At 41.5% G+C, this 23,157-nt stretch overlaps 2 protein-coding genes across 7 annotated transcripts in view; one reads left to right on the forward strand and one right to left on the reverse strand.

The window, feature by feature from the left end:
• Positions 1 to 23,157, reverse strand: part of Mtpap (mitochondrial poly(A) polymerase) — a 76,502-nt gene that overhangs the window by 5,113 nt on the left and 48,232 nt on the right. For 2 of the 5 annotated variants that reach the window (XR_013010298.1, XR_013010299.1), the window contains exons 1-8: positions 5,923 to 6,034; positions 5,424 to 5,695; positions 4,561 to 4,748; positions 4,251 to 4,487; positions 3,954 to 4,175; positions 3,642 to 3,853; positions 3,339 to 3,568; positions 3,085 to 3,180 (exon numbers count right to left, since the gene is read on the reverse strand). Coding sequence is in view for 3 of the 5 variants with exons in the window: in XM_076437038.1 (XP_076293153.1) it covers positions 2,720 to 3,180; positions 3,339 to 3,568; positions 3,642 to 3,853; positions 3,954 to 4,175; positions 4,251 to 4,487; positions 4,561 to 4,748; positions 5,424 to 5,550 (1,677 nt within the window). In the remaining 2 variants the exon portion in view is untranslated. Of the gene's footprint in view, positions 1 to 201; positions 3,181 to 3,338; positions 3,569 to 3,641; positions 3,854 to 3,953; positions 4,176 to 4,250; positions 4,488 to 4,560; positions 4,749 to 5,423; positions 5,845 to 5,922; positions 6,035 to 20,783; positions 20,853 to 23,157 lie in introns of those variants that run through there. The other 3 variants (XM_076437038.1, XM_076437040.1, XM_076437039.1) reach the window with 3 other exon arrangements.
• Positions 9,213 to 23,157, forward strand: part of Pio (zona pellucida domain-containing protein piopio) — a 94,251-nt gene continuing 80,306 nt past the window's right edge. Inside the window, exons 1-2 of one of the 2 annotated variants that reach the window (XM_076437044.1) lie at positions 9,213 to 9,349; positions 15,596 to 15,633. In XM_076437044.1, coding sequence (XP_076293159.1) covers positions 9,322 to 9,349; positions 15,596 to 15,633 — 66 coding nt within the window. In that variant the 5' untranslated portion in view covers positions 9,213 to 9,321. Of the gene's footprint in view, positions 9,350 to 14,258; positions 15,102 to 15,595; positions 15,634 to 23,157 lie in introns of those variants that run through there. The other variant, XM_076437045.1, reaches the window with a different exon arrangement.

Here is a 23,157-nt window from a genome sequence, read left to right on the forward strand (position 1 = left end):
ACCAGACTGCGGATTTTATGCATTTATAGCGTACATGGTCGTCGGAAAACACACATTTCTGTGAACAGTCCAATTGAACCGCAACCCTCGTGCAATGTTCGAGCATCGCGTGAAGAGATTTTAATCGAAACGAATCAACCCTTCTGTGAGCAACCCGAATAAACAAGTTCGAAGCTTTAATATTTACATAAATCTCTTACATATAAAATATCTACTCTGAAGGAACACTGCTCAAAAGATAGGTCTCGCGACGTTTTCACTGAGAGACGTGAAAAATTCTTAAAGGAATATTTTAGAAATAGGTTGCTTAGATAGGGGTTGAAAATAACACTGACGGGAAAAGCGAATTTTTACTTAGGATCTTAGAATTGACGCTTTATCTACCGGAAGCTTGATTTTTTTCTATATAACAGTCCAAGAAGAAATCGTTTTGTTTTTCGAGGCAACTTGTTCAGATACGAAATTGTTAATTAATGTAGCAGTGCATAAGGGTTGGCAAAGTGTTAATCTAATGTCGAAGATCGTTTTTGCATAAACATCCGCGGCCAGCTCAAAAGAACGTCGCCTTCGCGAGTGACCGTAGCATATAAAATGATTTTCGAGTTTCGTTCTCGTCGATCCCCCAGTTCGACGAGTTTTCTACACCCGTTTTGTGTCTGGTCAGGGGGTTGTTTCAGGGTCATCGCCAGCCTTCAGCGTAGAACGCTTCTCCATTTTTTATTGAATAGCTTTTTTATTGCAATTCGAAGCGCCGAAGGTCATGATGTATCGCTGCCAATAGTGGAGTAATATGTAAACAGAAAATTTTGAAAAAAAGAGATACGAAGAAGAGGAAGACGACGAAGAAAGAACCATTACGCGTTGTCCGGTATACTCGTCGTCGACGAAACACCTCCAGCGACGTTTCAAAACGGAGACTCGACACGAAATCAGCTTGGACTTGTGCTCTTCTCGTTAATTCACCCTTTGGGGGCTGAAGACTCTCTCAAAACACAGGAATTTCACATCTTTTCTATTTTTGTTAGGCGCGACACGATTGTTAGGTGTTGGAGCAAATTCTGTGGCTTTAGATTTCTGTTTTCAATGAACAATCAGGATTATGGGGTGGTTCAGAAGTATCCATTAAAATTTTTCATTCTGTTGGCATTGCAATTGAATTATTGGTTTCGTAGAAAATTCATTCTGAATTGGGGATAGGTACCTGATTTTGAAAGTTGCAAGCGAATAATTCAATGATCTATATATATAAGTGACAATCATTTTACAATTTTAAAATCTCTTTGTCAATGTTTACGGCGATGGAAGAAATGTTTCTTTCACTTTAGTCTTCCAACCACTAGACTGCGGATGTTTCATGCAAAACTGGGTAGCTGACAGAGTCTGGACAAGAAGATCATGCAAAATAATGACTTACAAAAATCGTAATAATGCTCAAACTAGATTTAAAACTTGATAATAATTTATTGCTTCGACGAACACATCCAGAAGGAAATTACGGCGCGTGCAGCATTGTTAACGCTTCACCTACCGAGTAACTCTTAAAATTGATGATTGATATTCCTTTAGATTTTGTCGATGCCATAAAGACAGTAGAAGAATTAAAGAACAGTGTTACATTATTTTCGACGTACAATTAAAATGATTGAAAGAAGAAATACATTTCAATCTATCTTCCATTGATCACAGTTCACTTGGAAAATGTTTATTTCGTATAAAAATCCGCATTCGACTAGTAACAAATGTTTAAAAACTATCGAATCGCTGGTGGGTAAAGCGTGAACACATTATTCGATCGTATTTCGCTCGGTTACGGTAAGAATGCATAAAATCCGCAGTCTCCAGGTACTGTAATCGGAAAGCGCTTGAACGATCGAGCTTATTTACACAGTCTCAAGCCTCCAGAACGTTTCCTGCACCTAATAATCGCCGAACCGGGCGGAACAGGTTCTGAAATCGGGTGTCGAACCACGAGGACGTTTTATCGCCGGTTTCATAGCTGTGAACCGGGTCTCCGAAGCTGCTCAAGATGAAATTGACCGATCGAACTGATTCATTGTAATTAGAGTTTATATACACAGAATACGTGGCTACTTTGTAATAATTAAGAAAAGATGAAAAAAAAGGAAAATGGAAAAAATGAGAGAACAGGCACAGAAACGTGTACACCCGACGTCGAGCGTCGCGCGACGAATTTATCCCGTTGGGAGGAGGACGTTGTAGTTAGCGAACTTAAACACTGCCAGCCACAGTACATATTACGAATTTAAACGACGACACTCCCCCGCTCGAGGAGCAACAATAGCCTAATCGCGAACGTACTCGCGCGGGGATCCATCGTCCGCCAGAACGATCGCGAACACGATCGAGCTTCCAAGCAGGATGCGCGGACGATCCTCGCGAGAGCCGAACACGATCGATATAACGATCATGGTCCGAGGACGGATCGCGCGGACGTTACCAATTATAGAAAATGTACACGATTAAGCATGTATGAGAACTGTCGAATCGCTGATAATAGAGAAATATACAAGTTATCAAGTACGTCGGTGACATCTTTTTCATCCCCTATTTTTTGTTAAGTATTCTGCAAATGTATGCGAACCGTTCGAATCATGAAACACGGGAAATCATTATACTTGACGAAGGACCAGGTGAGTCGTATAAAATTCGATTGTACTATAGCTGCTAATCTAGAATGACACAGCAGTTTAATTAATTATTATTTTATTATCTCTTCTAATTTATTCGATTGATCCACATCGTCGTCTTTCTCGATTTCTAGCACTTGTGCATCGTGCGACATTATAGCTGCTATTTCATTCTGATTAGTTCTAGAAGTAGATGACTCTATTAGATCTAAAATGTTGCTGATTTTGTTGTTGTTGTACGCGTTCAGCGCATTAATACAGTGTTTAATAAACATGTTCAATTCGGTGGCGCTAACGTTCCTGCTGACGTTCAATAGCGGATCCAACGGATTTACAAGATAAATAGGCGAGAGATCCGGTTTTCTCTTGGTTCTCCCCTCCCGGATGCATATGGCGTACATGCTGAAGTCGAAGGTAGCATAGAACTCAAACAAACCGAACAGAAGATCTTCCAATGAGCTGTTGTTCGAACAAACATGGTCTATAAACGTCCGGACCATTGGTTTAAGAACTACAGATGATTCATTTCGACCTGAAAAAAAAAGAATAGCATTTAGAGTCAATCGTGTAGCTATTTCTGTCAGTCAGTAGATTATGGATTTTGACAAACGAAAGAAATTCTTTTATTTCAGTCGCCATAAAATTAAGCGTGCAAATGGACATTTTTATAATTATCTATAGTCTATTTACCTATTGGAGCCGGTGATATAAGAATCTTAACTATAGGAGGCAAAATCTTTATCTGTTGCAAATAGAACATTATCAACAGAGTCAGAGAGAAATTTGTTAACTTTTGGCCAGCTACGTCGCTTGTTACAAATTGAGAGTATGCCCATTTGCGCACTGTGAACACCAGTGGTTTAACCCTCGGGTCCATCATACCATAATTGTACAAAATTTCGGACATGTAGAAAGCGGACCTGTAGAACACGAGTAAGAAGATTACTTATGAGAATTAAATACGCGAAAGCGTGACGAGCACATAATACTTACAGATTGTTGATACTAAGGTCGCAATGCATGCTCGTGAGAGTATTGGAAAATTTAATAATGGGGACCCGAGCTTTGAGAATACTTTGCATATTAGTTATACCAGGAACAAATTTGCTCAGCAACGTGGCTAGCGGTTTCAGGAATTCCTGTTGCTCAACCCTTTCGATAGCAGAAAAGTGTTTCGAACAATATATTAGTTGTCTTTGGGTCCTCTGAGAAAATATATGTACTGAAGTTTTTACAATTTTTACAAAGTTAAAAAAAAACGTGCATCACGTGGAAATGTAAAACGAAATCAGAATGCACACTTACCTGATGAGCTATTGGTACACGGTTTGCAAGAGTACATACTATGTCCAGGTCACTTCCTAGCTGTCCAAAGCCGGTTATGGATGAACCAAATGGTAAGATGGAAAGGGTTGGGAATAATTTACCCAAGGTGAGACACAGCTGATAAGCAGTGAAGAATCTTAATCTTACATCGATGTCTGAGAGTTTTACTGTCTTACATAGCACTGTCATTTGTTCCGATAGCTGAAAGATAAAATTCGATTGTTCATTTACAATCGCATTAAAGTTGAGAATATGCATAAAGTGGTAATACATTACAGATTTTGAGTACAATAAGTTCGATTTGATCATAACCCAGGTGGGGAAATGATGACTATATTTTCGAAAGTTGAGTTTGCCCCCTGACAGTGGTGATACTGCTTGTAGACCATCAGCTTGATACTGCATTATTGTTGTAGGTACACTCATATACGCACTGGTATCCAAATATTTGACTGAATTCATTAACTTTCCCACTTCGTCCTTCGTTTTGAATTGCACTAATAACATGTTTGGCTACAGACAACAAAATCATGGTGAAAATTACTTTGTAATTTTACAAGAACAATTACAAACAAAATATACATACGTGACTCATTTTTGTGATATAATGATACACACAAGATATTTTTCCGAACGACTTTAGGAACTCTGTGCATTCGGCAGCATCATTAAATTTATTCAGTTGCACTATAATAGTTTTCTTTGCTTCGCCTTGTCTCTGGTGAATCAATTTGTGAAAGTTTCTTTCCTCTGTAGATGACTCCTCGTCCAAACCTATGAAATATAATTTGTACAGATTATTCCATTTCGATTCTTGTTACTGTTTTTACTCCTCTTACGTTTCGCATTGTGAAATATGTACAAAACAGCTAGGACAGTTAGTAATCGCTATACAGAACTACTGTAATAGATGACTGGAACAAATAGTGCTTAATACTAGGTTTACGGAGCACTGAAAGCGATTATTTCACATTACTTCATAAAAATAATAAAAAGAAATATATTTTTTAAATAATTTATGGATGCATCTTTACAATCTAAATAATCGTAAATTGAAAATATTAGAAGCCGTCATTTTGACTCGTCCTGTAAACCTACTGTTAATATATTATGTTTACCAATAACTTCTTAACGAATCAATGTGGTAATAAACATATTTTTTAGTCATGTGTAAACAATATATATACATATATTTATATAATATTTGTTAGCCGCGCAACTATTTTGAAAAATATAGGTTAGAATTGACGAAATGATACCTAAATAAAGAAGTTTAAGGGGATATTGAAAGAAAAAAGCATACGGAACAAAACTAGATGGATGATATTTTATCGTGCACATCGCATTATTTGGTGACGGAGAAAAGTATGAGAGGAAACAAGTAATAATGTAGTGGTTGAGGTTAGGATGTCAAAGAGTTGATTCTGTGTATTTAAACATAATAGTTACTTGATTGGAGTTCTCGTGTGATGTTGCTCTTCTTCGATCGAAACCTCGATATATTTACTGAACATTTTAAATATTTGCTATTTAATAATGGACAAAAATTTGTAGTAATACAACAGGCACGGGCCATGTTTGAGTCTTGTTATGCTATTTTTCCTAGCACGTGGTGTGGTGTACACTTTACACTTTGCCAGCAACGATGCATTATCATCCGTATATAAGGCTGCTATCTGTTTTTTCGCATTGATCCTACTTTTTATGGTGTTCAGGGACATCTGGAATAATTTTCTGTAATAATCCGTCTGTTTCGTTTCCTCTTCTTGCCATTAACTTAGTCGCAAATTAAGTTAAAAATAAATCGAAAACATTTTAACAGCATGTGCACATAATGAAGTAGTCAGTTTCATTATTTTCTTAGTGTAGTGGTCAATACTTCATTGTTTGCCTGCTTTGTGTAAAATGTCATACAGTCGCTACTGTGCACAATCATAGTTTTAATTACATTTCCAATTTAAAGAAGTGGCCAAGTTTCATTATCCGATGTTCTTCGAGTTAGATCCTATCCGTGTGGTACTTGTTATCCATGTTTACCGGTAGATGACGCTTATTTAAAAAAGAAAAAATTAATTACACCCCCACAACGGACAAATTGATAAATCAGACAATGTGTCATTTACCATTTAATGTCGTTAACAGAGGCAAAAAGAAATAAATTGATTAATCTTATACGATCCCACATAGAAATTGAACTTAATTAGATCTTTCTTTACAAATTAATAAATTAGTAACTTTTTCGACAACTTATTAAAAGTCTTATAAATATCAACTCTGAGAAATTGATTAAAGAATACCCGCAATTCTCAATTTGCGATTTTTTAAGGAACACCAAGCCATTATCGTTGATACGTAAAGCGTTAAAATTGAAAAATCAAGGGACTGAGAGCTGGAATGGACTGAATGTTTCTGTCGTGTTCCAGAAATGTTGTCCGTTTTATGTACACGATGGTGTAGGTATCGGAGGCCAATTCTTTCACCGGAAAAAAAGAAAACGTTCGGAGCGCAACAGGTTTTCGCCTGATCGGTTACAAAGTATTTTACTCGGAGGGAATCAAGAAGAATCGCAGAAGTCTACATCCCTCGAGAGGATCGTGGCACAGCATCTAACCCGGGCGATGACGTAAATGCAGTCTGTCCTCTTCCTTTTACAATCCGCGGCCATTTTCTTCCTCTCACTTTATTCCTTCTACCCCTTTTTCGCGAGACTTCTGTCGTTAGTGATGGGTTCGAGTCGCGTCGAACGTTTCCGAAGTTCCTATCTTTCTCGATTCTCACAAATTTTCACTCTTGCTTCTGCCCTCAAGCAAATTGGCACATTTTTCAGGCTGATTAATTATTCGGCATTTTGCAAACTCTCACTCAAAGACGAAGAGTTGTTCTATCTAAATCTACTTCCATCAGTTTAAATCTTTTACTACTTTCTTTCATTACCGCAATTAAACGGACATCAAAAACTTCTTTTATTAATGTAAATGTGTTTGCTATTTTTCTTTCATTGACACAATGGGAGTAATAGTGCCCATCGCTATCGCAGATCCAGAGCCGAGCAAATAAAAGTCCTTTCAGTGTCGCGCTCTACCGGTCGATCGTTCAATCACTCCGTAGATCATTGCAGATCCTCGTTCTCACTCCTACTAATGTTGATCTTCGTCATTTCCTTCCGCTGTATCCTTTGTTCCTATCCCCGAGAAAAATTGCCCAGTGTCCTAAAAAACCCTTTCGCTATACTTGCGAACAAAATTCTATCTTGATCATTTTGATCTCCCGCTTTTATCAATAAAACATTCTTTTATCTATCTTATGCCCATAGTTGAAAATTTTAATCACCGTATTGCTTCTTGGAAATAATTTTAAAAGCTCCCTGTCTCAAGAGAATTCCTTCTCTATTTCTTACACCCACACTAAGAAATTCTTACACTGAAAAATATTCTTATATAAGAAATAACATTCTTCTCAAAGATATATTTCAACAGGATCCTCGCTATCTCAAAAATTCTTTCTCTCACTTCTTTGTCCTTCCAAAGCAATTCTGTCACTTTCTTCGCCAATGCTGCTTTCCTTCCTTTCTCTCATAATTCAACTACTCTCCCATCGATCGAATGCAAAATAAAAATTGTATGTATTAATTGCAAGGTACTGGAAACTACTAAAAATTTCTATAAAAATTCTATTAATCCATTTATAAGTGCATCCAATCAGCAGTATAATAATCATTGAAAACTTTCCATCACAAAATCCGCAACTTCAAAAGGACATCCCAATTCCACTCTTACCTCTCAACTACATTTGGCAAACTACTTTTCAGCCCACATATCCCACTATCCTGATCACCGGGGATCTTCTAAATTCACCTAATCCCTGAAAAAATCGTCCATCAACTCCGACAAGTATCCTCGAAACAGCGTTTTCCAAATTGTTATCACTGGACTGCGGATCTGTATGCAAAATAAAAAATGTTTGCATTGATTGCAAGACACAAGAGTGTCTTCACAGAGACTGTGAAACTAAGAGACTGTGAAACTAATACACTTGGTGGCCTTAAATCTTTTTAATACCTCCACTGTTTTATGATAAATTGTACGTACCCATTTTTGTCATAAATGCATAAAATCCGCAGTCTAGTTATCACGTCGACACCCTTCCACAAATTCATTTCTCTTCAGCGTCCTGCTGGCCCCTCTTTCGTTAAATTCGCCTAACAATTATATTGGGCTATATTAGGCTATATTTCTCCAGAAATGATCCACCAACTCCGAAAAAGGTCCCCGAGACCAACCGATAGCTTTCTCCAAAATTTTGATCACATTTATCGCTACTGTATCCTTGCAAGTCCCCCGTCTCTGTTCAGCGTCCAACCTGCTGCCCCCTCCTTTTCTACCTGTCTCTCTTCTCCTCTCTCCCTCTCTTTCTCTCGTCCCACCGGTTCCCTGTTCCTCCGCCTCGTGGTACCCTGCGTGTACCACGAGCGTAACAACACAGGACGAGGAGCACAGTGCAGTCTCGAGCCTCGCGTCGACCGCAACGGTTTTCTTTTCCGCGGCTCTCTTCATGCTCGGCTGCTTCTCTGCGGATCGACGAACCGGCAGGTGTGTGGTGCAGTGGCGAAAACGTGAACGAAATTCGAAGGGAAACTACATAGAAACTCGCCTCCACCTGAAACTTCAGCGTAAACCCGCTCGACGAAGCCAGACCCTCCGCGAACCTCGAAACATCGCACAGACTCTGCTCAAACTGTGAGCTCCAACATCTTCGAACACCTTCGGGACAGTTTCTGTACCATGAAGCACCCTCCTGGGACCTTGACACGGTCTACCAAAGCTAGATAGAGTTTCCTGCAGCTGGACAACAACAGATACTCAAGGCGGGTACCTCAGGAAGAGGTCGAGTCGTTACACAGAATGACCGATCCTCGGGATTGCGGTGTATGAAAGCGTACACAGTGGTCAGACCCGAAGGTCATCGATCGATCATCCAAGATTTTGGGGATGTCGAGGCGCGCGAGGACTTCGTGGCCCGCGAGGACGCGCGTAAGACGAAGCCCCCCGTGCTACCGGAAGTGCTGGTGATGGACGAGTGCCAGACCAAACTGCCCAGGAACCCGCGAGCCTGTCAACAGTGATCCCCCTCTAGATTGTTGTTCTTCTTGACTGGGTTTTATTCCCGTTTCTCGTGGTGGTCCCCCTTTCTATCTTTCACCCTCTACCTTCTCTCTTTCTCTCTCACTCTTTAAATCGCTTCACGCTCGACTCGCGATCGAACGTTTCGCAACGGGGCCCGCAAGAAAAAGCTGGAGCGGATTTTTCGTCGTTTTCGCTCTGGACCGAGCAGGATCTACTCTGGGCACATGCACGCTGGAACGTCGATCGAGACAGGTACATATCCGGTTACTATTTTCCCCGCTGACGAAACCGGAAAACTTCTCATTCGGATTTAGTAGACTATAATGTCGTCCAAAAATTGTTTAACTTGTTGGCTACCGTGTTATCCATGGATTGGCGACGGGATTGTTTGTCCACGCGGTGAAGTCGGAGGAACACTAAACCTATCACGGTCAAATGACCGGTTTAATGATCGAAATTATAAAGATCAATCTCGATAGCGTTGCCATTTTTCTATGGCAATATTTACCAGATACTTTTAATGCATGGTAGGTTTAGTGTTGAGAAATTACAAACTAATTACGAATAATTCAATTTCATTCTTTCTGCGCGTTTACTCCACCTTATAAATAATTACTGAACGCCTTAAATCGGTGGATAAAGGACTTGGATTCAAAATAATGTTACTGCCAATCGATGGTGAGGGCCTACTAGTTCGAATAATAAAAACATTAGATGATTACGTTATATTCGTGTTATTTAACAATATTCGTGCGCGTTTCGAAAGAAACTTCCGCAGTTGATAACAAAAGAAATTCAGTACAGTCCACGTACGAAAGGGTAAACTACGGTCGATCTATAGCGTTTCAAGGAGAATGACAATACTTCCACTCGATTAGCCGGGACCGATTAACTCCAACGACCGGTAATATTGATCGGCGCGGACGTTATCGGAGATGTTATCAGAGATATCAGGGAAAAGATAGGCGAACGAACGGCTGCGAAACGTCTCTATGGGTTTTGCGCTTCCAATCACGGTGACACCAAGATGGCGCAACACTTTCTTGCTCGAGGAAAGGCTGGGACAACGACGACGACCACGTTGGCGGACGTTCAAGGGCGCGAAGGCGCCTGGCGAACGAGTTCCTGGAGTACAGAACGCGACGCGGAGTTCGATCGGGAAATAATGATCCCTGGAAAAATTCGCGGCTTACGTCATCCTCGTCGCTTACGCACGCTCGCGTTTCAAATGGTTCTCTCCCCGTGGTTCTCAAGGTCGTCGAAAGCGAGCTGTTTCTCAACGCACGGCTCTGCAATTGGCCCTGCCATTTTATTCGTTTCACCGAACTGATCTGATCTGCATACCTCAAAATTCATTTCTGCTTTTTTAACACTAGAACTGCCGAGGTTAAGACGAAGCTAGGTCTACCAGAACCGGTCAAAATGACTGGTCTTTAAAAAATATGTAATAATAGAATATTTTTATATTTATTGATTTATATGACTATCTTACAAAAGGAATATGGGGCCGAATATGTCTGAAAATATTATGTAGGACTCCTGAACATTTTTTCTTTGTATTTATAATCTCGTTATTACTATTTATCCTATTATTACTATTCAGCCTCCCCTAAACGTAACATTTACCCTATTTATTACTATTATCACTGTAAAGTTCAATTTCATTTTCTTCTGGTTTACTTTCTTCATGCTCATACAATTCCCCATCCTCGATATAACAATTCAGAGATTTTACAGATGGTACAGGTTTTAGAGATGGTACAAAATATTAGGTGTAGTTACTCAATAGTTTTAAAGATATAACCAATTGAACTTCGAAAACTTGAGCTGCAAATCATGTTGTATCAACAAGGTATGAAACTTTAATTGTTTATATCTTTAAAACTATCGAGTAACTACACCTAATATAATATTTTGCATACATAATTAGGGATCCATATACCATCATCTCACAAAAAATTATCAAAATCGAAGTCGGAAACTTGTGGTCGTTCCCTTGTTAGAGAAGTACCAGTCAGAATGACTGGTATCGGTATAAGTAGCCATGATACAAAATTATTTTGATTCTGAATAAATTAAAGCAAAATAAAATTCATTATATTACTCCTTTAGTTATCGCTGTAAAAGTCATTACATTATTGCAGGAAAAAAATGTAATTTTGACTGGTCTGGTGGTTCTAGTGTTAATTCTTATTTGATTCTTCAAAATGTAAAATTACTGCTTCGTAATTTATACTGTATACATACAGAAAATTTAGCAAAATTTATACTGTGCAGCCTGAAGACGTCCACTCTATATTCTATGGAAAATGTAGGCTCCAGTATGCAAAATTACTGCTTTGAGATTTCCACAATCTGCAGACTTGGATTTGCTTTCTCCAGAAAATTCAGATTCCGGAGAGCAAAATTACTGGTTTAAGGCTGCGGGGGAGTCACGCGTTGCACAGACACACGTAAAACGTTCGTCTACGTTCGCACAATCGTGTGTACACGTTCCAAAAACGAACGGGTGTGGTGGAACGGCGTGCGACAGCTGTGCGGCGGCTGTTTCCTTTCACGAGAGAGACATGCTCGGGAAAACGTCGCCGTTGACCGGCCAGAACCGGCTGAATGGACAACGCGGGCTTAATAGACGATTTAATGAAACGCGTACATAGTTATGCAATGGATTCAAGCGCGAAAACGAGCACAAGGCTCCGTTTGTTCATCCTCGCCGTAGGTGGCGCGAGACCAAATACGCGGCCGCCAAGGATCAAGCCGCCCACGCGATCCGCGGATCGATCTCGATCGTAGGGGAACGGTAGCCCCTTCAACAATCCTGGACATTATCATTTTTGAACTGCCAGAAATGCGACACATTACAGTGTCATGTAATTGAGCCAGTCAATTTTTAATAATAATGGCGAATATCACGACGATTAAGCTTTCGTAGTTATCTTGAAAATTTTTATGTTACACCGAAATCAGAAAGAATTCTGTACAGGATGTACAAAATAAAAATTTTCTACCTGATTACGTAGACCGCGGATTTTATGCATTTATGACAAAAATGGGTAGGTGCAATTCAAAACAGGAGAAACGTTAAGAGAGTTTAATAACACCGACATACTATTTTTAACATATAAAAATAATTACTGACGAAAATCAATTTTTACTTAGCTCGTATAGCTTGCAATTGATGTATAAAATTTTTATTTTGCGTAGAGATCCGCAGTCTAGTGATTAGTAACTAACGGAAGTGAAATAGAAATTTATTTTCTTTCTTAATATATTTAACGAGTCGAAAATAATATAACAGTATTTCCAAATTCATTGAATTTTGTCACTGTTTCGAATTACATCTACACATTTTTGTTGCAAATGCACAAAATCCGCTATCTACTGATAAGTTACCTGCAAGCTGAAAATTTGACCGACAAGAATTAAAAAATGAAAATGTGTACTAGGAGAAGTCTTAATCCCAATTTGATCGTTCGACTGATTCGGAAAATCCGAAAGTGTTCGTTTACGATCCAGATCTAGATCGAAGAATTGTATCCGGGTGCCCGAGCTAAGTTCAATGGTAGCCTGATTATTACACACGGTGTACAGAGCGTGTACGGTGTCAGCAATGCAGAAATAACTGCGCCATGATTGACAGTAGGCATTCTTTTTCTGCGTTAAACGTATTAATCTATTTCGAGATGTCGTAACGGCGCGAACGTACACACGACTATACTTACATGTATATCGATGACTATATCCGTCCTAGTCGCCGGTGACTTCAACGCGCGACAAGCCATGACGTGGGCACGCTACGTGACGACCATACTCTTCCGATTCCTACGCGTTCCCCTAACGTAACGGCGCGTCCGGGCATCTATGTGCGTATTTCGAAACGGACTGTTGGACACAGCTAACCCAAAAATTATTTTACATGAAAACGCACTTTCACTCTCATTATAATACCGGCAGGTCCATTGGAAAGTTCCACCATTTTTTTCTTCACTGACCTTTCCCGATTCGTTTGTCCTCGTTATTTTATCGGCCTTCATTTTAAATACAGTGGGTGTACAAAGTATTCGTACATCTTTTAAAAACTATTAACTTTTCTATAATTATAATATAATTAGAATATAATAAAAAAACATTATTTCTAATTGTACCAAACGACCTGATTTTTTATAATCAATTGGAGGCATTGGTTTACGAAATGATATGGAAAAAAGATTTTCCAAGAATTATAATTTACAAGGTTACATGCAGAAATAAAACAGGCATTTTTTAAAACTTTTTTATTTGGTTTAAAATATATGTTTTATAGATCTATGTCAGATATACACATGCTGAAAATTTCATTGAAATCTATTAGCATACACACGAGTTATAAGCGGTTAAAAATGGTGAAAATCGTAGTTTTACACGACTTTTGATCAGTTTCTGCTTAAAATCCGCAGAATCGTACATCTTTCGACGTGTGTGGTTTTTTCCTGCGTCAACCGATTTCGATGAAATTTTCAGTGCGTGTGTAACTAACATAAAATTAAGGGCCCAAATAAGAAAGCTTTAAAAAATGCCTTTTCTATTTCTGCATGCAACCTTGTAAATGATAATTTTTTGAAAATCTTTTTTCCATATCATTTCGTAAATCAATGCATCGAATTGATTATAAAAAATCAGGTCGTTTGGTACAATTATAAAAAAGCTATTCTGTTTTGAAGGACGTACGAATACTTTTTACACCCACTGTATATTCAGCATTACGAAATCGTGAATACGGATTCTTCGTAACCACTGTTCACACCGGATTGATTTAACATTATTCCATTGATAAAAGTGTCTCGGTCGAATTCTAACACTGGTACATTCCTTAGGAAGTCTACATATTTTTTAGTAATTTATTGAAGGTGCTACTCCCTCAAAAAACGCTTGATTAAATTTTAATCACGACTACGCCACATGCTCCTCATTTATCGGCATCGGAGGCTCTCGGCAGCCGTATAAAAGTTACTAAAAAAATATAGAACGATCTACATTTCCGCAACGCGAGCCGTGGCCCAACAAAGACACTCCAGTCTCGTCGGTAGACCGTCAAACGATCCATTTCCTCGCGCGGCAGACAGGTGAAAGGTGGCGATCGTTACGGCCCTGGTTTCGCCCAGGTGCGCCGATCTCTTCGGCACGATCCTGCCTCCTCCCGTCCGCGAGAAAAGGTGGAAAGAAGGTGGCCAGAACCTCGCGGGATGTCGATCGACCAGCCACGTAAATCCCGCGATTCGTGTGGTCGCGATTTGCGACGTGAAACACCGTGAGACACAGGACCGTGCGAACACACTGTGAAAAAAAAGAACGCGCGTGGTGAACAGTGCGAAAATGGCCGCCGTCTGTTCGGGGGGTCAACCACGATGGTCCAGTGTGCATTATGTCGATACTGTTCCTCGCACCGGTCTCTCATGCTCCTCGAAAAAGTGAACGTTGCTGCGTTGTGCTCGCGAAACTCCGCGTCGCCGTCGCTTTCTCGAGCCGCCCGACACGGATCTTAAACTAACCAGCTCGAAAACCACCGTCGTCCGCACTCCGGAACGAGTCCTGGATCGTTATAGATCGAGGATGTCGCCTAACATCGATCGAGACGTCGATCTGTGACCTTATGAATCCGCTTTCTCCGAGAAATGCGATTTTTAGAGAGGTCCGACGCTGCGGGTACCATTTTATGAATGGAGGACACGTGCAGGGAGGAGACGCTGGATAGAGGACGTTTTACGATGGTCACTGACCGATTAGAGACGTTTCGTCAGGTTTTCAGGAGGCTCGGTGGGAGTGTTGAGGACAATAGACTGTGTTCTTGTACGTGGACTGTGATTTCTCAGAGGCTTGGGACGCTAGTCGCCATTTTATGAATGGAGAACGTGTGTAGGGATGAGATTGTGGGTGGAGAATGTTTGTGGTGGTCACTGACCGCTTAGAGACGCTATAGTGAATATACTAACTGTGTTTTGATGCATAGATAGTGGATTTTTAGAAGGTATCCAAAGTTTAATTACCATCTAGGGACAAGCTAGTCGATAGAAGATATTTTCGGTGGTCGCTGACCGATCGCAGACCTTTCGATGAAGTCATTAGTACGTCAAGTAGAAGTTTTCAGCTAAAAGACTGCGTTACGTCGTGGGAATGTTTGAGAAACTTTACGACGCTGTTTACCATTTTATGAATGGGGAACACCTCCAGAGCGCAGTTAAAGAATGCGGGATGGTTCGCAGCGGTCACTGACCGATTAGAGACGTTTGAATAGTCTGAACGTTATCTGGAAATATTAAGGAACGTAACCCGGATGACGCTCTAAGACTCTATATCCATCTTATGAATGGAGAACGATTCTTAAGCGATCCTAGGGAGTAGGGACTGAGAAAAGAAACTATTTTTCGCAGCAAGTGTTCTCGCGCGATAGACGTTTGCGCGGTCGATCGTACTCATGGGAGTTCGACCCAGTTATTAATCAGACTTTCTCTTTTATTTTAGCCATGGACTGGCGGAGGGTCGTGTTGGCGTTTCTATTGGTGAGTAAACATTCGTGTTATTAACAACGATTGACAATCGCCTGTGTCATACATTTCGTTTCGCTTGTTCTTAGTCTTTGAATAATCGTAATAGTTGGGGAGGATTTTGGAGAATCAAGATAAATTGGCTGGAGGCTTAAAATATTCAATTTCAAAGCTTAATTCGATGTAAAGAATGCAGCAGAAGCCTGGGAGAATGAATCGAGCCGGGAATAACTTTTTTGGATTGCAGATAAGGAATTTACTTTGCACCGATTTTTGATGAGAACGATTAGACAAGATAACAGAGTACAATCAACTCTCAGCTCAGTTTTCCTCGGACTGTTTTCTCGTTAGCTCCGCGCGTATGCGCTGAGAGACACTTTCTCCTCAGCACGGCACAGAGAAACAGATAATTACGTATCCGTTCAGTTTGCATTTCCATCGCGCCGCGAATGTTCATGCAAATCCGAGCTTCCCCGCACAGTCTAGCCTCCCGCAAAAAGAAAAGCGAAGCAAAGAAAAGGGAACGAGGGTTTAACGAAGCTTCCACTGTAATTCGAACCCGATAAAAGATAAACGTAACTAATGGGTCCCGCGTGCGGCAATTAATTTGCTGGCTGTTTTGACGAACTCTAACGAAGCTCCGCCGCTTTAATTCTGATACGAGATAAATTCGTCGAAACGGCCGGCTAATTCATTACCGTATCATCAGCGCTAATTACTCGCGAAATAACATCCTCGGGGAAAAAAATCAAAATCTTCCAGCTACTTAAACTGTCCAATATTGTTGGGAACACTCAGGATAATTGCTCACGGGCGCAATTAATTCAAATCGTCCCGTTAACGGGGAGGGGACGGCTCGAAAGTTCAATTAGAACGCGGCTTATCAATTATTATGAGACCCGCGAGGCAAAAAGTTTCTGTAACGGATTGTGCAACGAGTGCAACGCGTTATGAAATTCCCCGGGGGCCTCTCGATCTTTAATATTATTACCGGATGACCGAGCAACAGCTCCCTTCGGTTTCGCCCGGTCCCGGTCTCGATTTCGATTTCGATTCAGGCGCTCTCGAGAGTGCGTGCATAATACTTTCTCTCTCGTATCGTGCCGACACGAGACACAGCCGGCTCTTGTTGTGTGTTCGCCAGGAATGCGGGGAATTATGTAATCCTTTGTTGGCACAACGTCCCGTAGAACCGTCTGTCGGGAAAATTGTGTCGAGAGCCCGCGCAACATTAATTTTTCCTTCGCAACTTTTCGGCCGTCAGGTGAATGGCAACTCGGCGCTTGCTCGGAAACTATTGCTCCGATTCTTGAGACTGATGCTTCAGTTATTTTCACGGTGGCTTGCCCGGCGATTTTAATTGCTGGGCCGATTGGCCGATAATGGGAGAGCTCGTCGGGACGAGGAGTTGAGTTGCAATGAAGAAAATGGTAATTTTTGGTGAATTTTCTTATGGATACAACTGGAAGATTGACTAAGAACAATTTTTCTGTACTTCTTTTTTTTGGAAAGTCTTTTAGCTGTTGCAATAAGAAAAATTATCTGGAGGTACCATTTTTCCAGTCAGAACCTGAGTCCATCCGTGTTAGTAATTCTTGTAAAATTTAACAACTGTCACATTAATGATGAATGACAAATTACGATAATGTAAGAATTTGCTGAAAAGAATGACTGCACTATTCAATGAAGAAAATGGTAATTCCTAGTGAATTTTCTTATGGATACAACTGGAAGATTGACGAAGAACAATTTTTCTGTATTTCTTTTTTGGAACGTCTTTTAGCTGTTGCAATAAGAAAAATTATCTGGGGGTACCATTTTTCCAGTCAGAATTCCACTATTTCTAGCTAATCAAAGTGTGACAAATTATTTACACTACAATTTTAATTAAAGTCTTTGATTCAATGGTGATTGTTAGAAGCTACCATTTTTTCAGCCAGAACTTCGGTTCATCCTTTTTAGTAATTTTTGTAAAATTTAACAATTGTCACATTAATGATGAATGACAAATTACGATAATGTAAGAATTTGCTGAAAAGAATGACTGCACTATTCAATGAAGAAAATGTTAATTCCTAGTGAATTTCCTAATCGATACAGCTATAAATATTGCATCGTTTTTCATTGAAATAACTTTACATGAAAAAATCGTGTAGTTAGAATCATTGAGTAGTGGCGTATGATAGAGAAGAAGAAGAAGAAGAAGAAGAAGAGCGACTCTCGTTTTAGTTAATTACGCGCACTTGAGGGAACCACCAGCCCCTTGGCGTAAACGCCAAGTTTAAGCGTAATTGTCAATTATTAAGCGTTGCACAAGCACCCGGGATTGCAACCTTCCGAATGGGTTAACGACTTCGAATCCGCCGGTCTTTGTCAAGAGGACGCCGCCTTTGTTTCTCTCTTTCTTTCTCTCTCTCGTTGTTTTTCTTTCTTTCTTTCTCTTTATCGCGACACGATGCTTCGCAGCGATTACCATGAAAGAAACGAGAAACGTTTCCCCGAATTATGTCTCTTGTAACCTTCGCTCCGACAGGGCCCGTTCTCAGCGCAGCTCCATCGCGTAACGGTCGTTACACACGGTAGAAAAAACGCGGTATTTGATATAGTCCGCGAGCGACAAACGCGAATTTTCTCCGCAGAAATCTGCTCGGGTCTCTAGGGAAAGTTGGGAACCCTTGCACGTTTCTTCTGCAACTTTTTTTGTTAAATTTACTCTACATTGCAGATTTGACAGAAATATTTCCTTCGTTTGGTTTCACTTTCATTACTGACAAGTTGTTTGCGGTTTTGCAATGGCGTTCATAGCGAACATTACAACTTTTTTATTAAATTTATTTATTTGTTTTTGCACAGATTTCGAGATATTTTAATAATTATGATTATGTGAAAGAATCGAGATTTCTTAAGGGACGGCTTTCACCTCTGGGAGCATTTCTCGGTAATCGGTCATCGAACTTGGCTGTTCAACAACCAACAGAAGTCCCGTTCCAAAATCAACTTCCCCTACATACCACCATTAAAACAAACGTCCTAGATCCTCGAACATATTCGTACACATAAAAAAAAATCGCCGTTAAATCACTATACTCTTCGGAGAACTTCACAGGAGGTCTCAAATATTAGCGAAGCGTCTCAGAAGCCTGAAAAAAAGATTAAATTCGATACGAGCAAACACCGTGGCGCGAAAAAGAGACAATAAAAGACGCACGAGGAGGCAATATTTTCTCAGAAAAAAAATGTCCAGTGTGTGCAAATATGCGAACGAGACAACGTGAAATTCTCGATCTTCTCAAATATTTGGCATTTTTTTCGGGTAAACTGACGGACCATGTTGAAGCGTAAAAACGGCCGTACTCGAACCGAGCAGAAAATTTCAAAGCGTACGTAAATATTTGCGCGAGCGTACCGTACACAGACAAGTGAATGGGTACACTGACACATAAATGGATACACAGACAGTCGCGTAAACGGGCACACAGGTGTGGGTATGCTGTGGAGAAGGAAAGACAATCCGTTCGGAACAGCCACGCCCACTTTTACTCGGCCGTACTTTTAAATATCGGCACGGGATCTATCTCGAGGCTTGGGGCCCGTTTTCACAGACGTTTCACTGCACCAGACCCGATACCGGAAGCGGGTGGTTCGCCTGGCAGTTCACACGTTCACGGACGGTGGAAAACTGAGACCACTTTCCTCGTGAACACGAACAACATTAATTCGATCCTTCTGTAATTCGGTCTGCCCATTGTAGTGTGAACGATCGGGGACTTTCCTTGTTGAAAGTCACCTTTGCGGGGGACTATTACCCAGTCGATTCTATGCAGTTAGGCCCCAAAGACCCAAAGCTAGATAGTCCTAAGGCCCCAAAATCATACAGTTTCAAATTTAATTTAAAATCAATGCAAAAGTTCCGAACAAACAAACAAACAGACAGACAAGAAAGCGAGCTAATAAAAACGTGGTAAAAACACTGAAGTCCCACATTTCGTATGTCCGAAAACTCCGAAGTCTCAAAGCGTTAAAGTCTCAAAGCCTTAAAGTCAGAAAGCCTTAAATCCTCAAAGCCTTCAAGTCTCAGAGCCTTAAAGTTTCAAAGCTTCTAAATCCTAAGGTCCCACAAAGTCCTAACGCATCAAACTCTAAAGCCCCAAAGTCCCAATGCTTCGAAGTCCCAAAGCTCTGAAGTCCCGAAGCTCCAAAATCGTAAGGTCCCAAAGTCCTAACGCTTCAAATTCTAAAGCCATAAAGTCTCAAAGCTCCGAAGTCTCAAAGCCTAAAAGTGTTAAAAGTCTCAAAGTTCCAAAATCGTAAGGTCCCAAAGTCCTAACGCTTCAAATTCTTCTAAAGTCCCAAAGTCCCAATGCTCCAAATTCTGAAGGCCCAAAGTTCCAATGCTCCGAAGTCCCAAAGCTCCAAAGCTCCAAAGCTCCGAAGTCCCAAAGCTCCAAAGTTCCAATGCTCCGAAGTCCCAACGCCTTTCGAGGCGTTTTTTGAGCCCCAAAGTCCCAAGTCCCAACGCGCCAAAGTCTCAATGCCCCGAAGTACGAAAGCCCCAAAGTCTCAGAACCCCAAAATCTTAGAGTACCAGAGTCCTAAAACCCCGAAGCCCCGCCAAATTCCAAAAGCTGACCCAGTTTGGCAAGCTCCGAGGCAGCAGTCGGTAACAGGAATTGTGGAAGGAAAACCGGAAGCGCGGTGACTCAATCGAGTATATTGTGCGATCGGTCGATAGAAAATGGCGTTTGTTTAACCGGAGAGAAAGTCCGCGGCCAAGTTTAACACTGGCATTGCGTAAATGATCTTTCCCCGATTCGTCGAATCGACTCGTCACGCGTAACAGACTTCACATGTGACGTCCGTCTTACAACTTTCGAAACGAATCGTATTAATGAGAGAAGCCGAATTTGGCGTCGTCGGAATGCTGTCCGCCAAAGTAAACATAGTGGGCGTGGAATTTCACGGAGACTTGATAATCATTCGCTTCACCCACGAAACTTCGACGATTCTCGATGAATCTCGGTTTTCGTTGACGTTTGCTTCGTGTGCGTTAGGGTACATCTTCAACCAGCTTTAGCTAGTCTTTGAACGATGACGGGTAATGTAACGTGATAATTCGGGGAATTATTAATAGAAGGGGGAAAGTTATTGCAATTAGGAAGACTCACCGAGCTGCATTCTTGACGTTCCGCGATGTAAAGTTCAGGTCATGTTTGGAGTTGCTTGTTCCAGGGTATCTGAAACAGAAATGGTTTTTGTCAGCTATGTTTAATATATACAATCAGGTCATCCCCGTTTATCTCTCTGGTAATTCATCTCGATAAACTTCCGCTCATTTCCTAAAAAGTTGTACATTTAAAAAATTACAGCTTTAACATAGATTACAGTGTGTTTCTGAGCCGGGAGTGATTAAATTGAGAAGGTGCGACAAAATTTGAAAATGATAGTACTAAAACCGAACTCTGCGCAGTATAATAAGCCTTATAGCGCACTGAAACTATGAAGGGTTCTTGGAAGACAAAGAAAGAAGTACAAATTTCCCCGTGCTTGCAGTGAATCTTGAAAGCTCACGTTTAGAGCGGCTCCGATAATTTCTGTTCGCTTTGTTGTAGCCGGTGAATGATAATAATTACCCGTAAAGAGACGAAGGGGTTGCGAACACAGTTCCTGTAGGCGGAAAGCATGCGAGAAAGGTAATGAGAGCGTATATGGCAACGTAATGGCCACGGTTCGGCCGGCAAACCCGACATTTTCGTATATTAAAATCTATCGTGGTTATCGAGCGGATCAATGGGTAATCGGAACGACGCGGATCTAGCGTAGGATGGGATCTCCTTGAGAACGCCACCCATCGCTCCGGTCCACGCTGCCATAACTTGAGGAATCACATTAGTCACTCTGTGCTCTCTGAGCGATCGCTGCCAGTTACTGCCAGTGCCGTGTACAGTCCGGTGACGTCAGCGCTCTGCACGCTTTCGGATAGAATGCGTTTGAGTCAGTCGCGAGGTCAGCGAGAACTGTCCTTTTATTTTCAGCGGACACGTTCTGCCATAAATGGCCAAACATCGTGCCAGATCCCACGGAACGTGTTGCCGCTGCGATTAGGGACGCGGTAGATCAAGGATCTTGTTGGGCGTAGCTGAAGGTTCAGAGTCGCACAGTTCCAAAGTCTCATAGAATCAGGGTCCCAAACTCCAAAGTCGCAAATCTCCAAAGCCTCAAAGTCGCAAAACCTGAAAGTCACATAGCGTTAGGGTCCCAAAGTCTCGAAGTCGCAAAACCTCAAAGTCTCAAAAGCCCAAAGTTCCAACGCCCCAAAATTCTAAAACCCCAAATTTCTAAAAGTCACGACGCTCCGAAGTCCCAATGCCCCAAGGTTTCAATGCCCCAAAATTTTAGAGCTCCAAACTTACAATGCTCCGAAGTCCCAATGCCCCAAAATTCTAAAACCCCAAATTCCTAACGCCCCAAAATTTCAAAGCCCTAAAGTCCCAACGCCCCAAGATTTTAGATCTCCAAAGTCACACGCTCCGAAGTCCCAACGCCCCAAGGTTTCAATGTCCCAAAATTCTAAAAACCGAAATTCCTAACGCCCCAAAATTTCAAAGCCCCAAAGTCGCAACGCCCCAAGATTATAGAGCTCCAAAGTCTCAATGCTCCGAAGTCCCAACGCCCCAAGGTTTCAATGCCCCAAAATTCTAATCGCCAAATTCCTAAGGCCCCGAATTCCCCTATCGCCAGGGTCCCGGAACAAAGATCCCCAACTCCCTGGGTGTTAAACATACCTCCTTAACCAGCAAAGACAATATCAAGATGCCCCAGAAAATCTGCGCGACCATAATCTGTACTGAGGGGAGTCATAGGATTCGCATAAGACCCAAGGAGCAGGCCTGTAATCTGCGTACAAGTCTTCACAGCGTTAACGTCGAAGGAACCCGTGTACCCGGCTGGTAAGACATCAGCGACAGCAAACAACAACCGAGACACGTTCGATCCAGCGATCCACCTGCCTCTCGATCGTCCCGTCAAAGTCTTATTCTCGTGTGCGAGATAAACGGGTCCCTCGAAGTGGGTCCGTGAGCAGTTTACACACAGACCGCCCATCGATCAGCTTGATCCTCGAGGATGTCTGACCAAGCCAGGCAACAGGCCAGACATTTTTCCGAAACCGGGACCTGCACTTTGCACCGCGAGTCTTTGCGATTATGTATAATTGGATCGAACACGACGTACGTGAGTGGAAACGTTCGGCCGGCGCGTTGCCGATGAAAACAAGGCTTCTGCGTGGCTCACCGCAACAACTCGATGATTCCCCAACCATATAAGGCACCGAGCAGTCCTCTCTCATCATCCGATGGAATCCGTCGAGGACGCTGGATCATCGCGACGATGGTTCACTTTTTCACACGGCCGCGATCGCTGCAACGTTGATCGCCCCCTTTGCGGTCTCGCGACCGAATTGCATCTAATTACGCGTTTTGCGGACTGTCGATTGCACTTTTCGCGGTACTGGCGATCGCAACAGTTAGACAGATATATATG

Source organism: Lasioglossum baleicum, chromosome 13, assembly GCF_051020765.1.
Source record: "Lasioglossum baleicum chromosome 13, iyLasBale1, whole genome shotgun sequence".
Classification (NCBI taxonomy): domain Eukaryota; kingdom Metazoa; phylum Arthropoda; class Insecta; order Hymenoptera; family Halictidae; genus Lasioglossum; species Lasioglossum baleicum.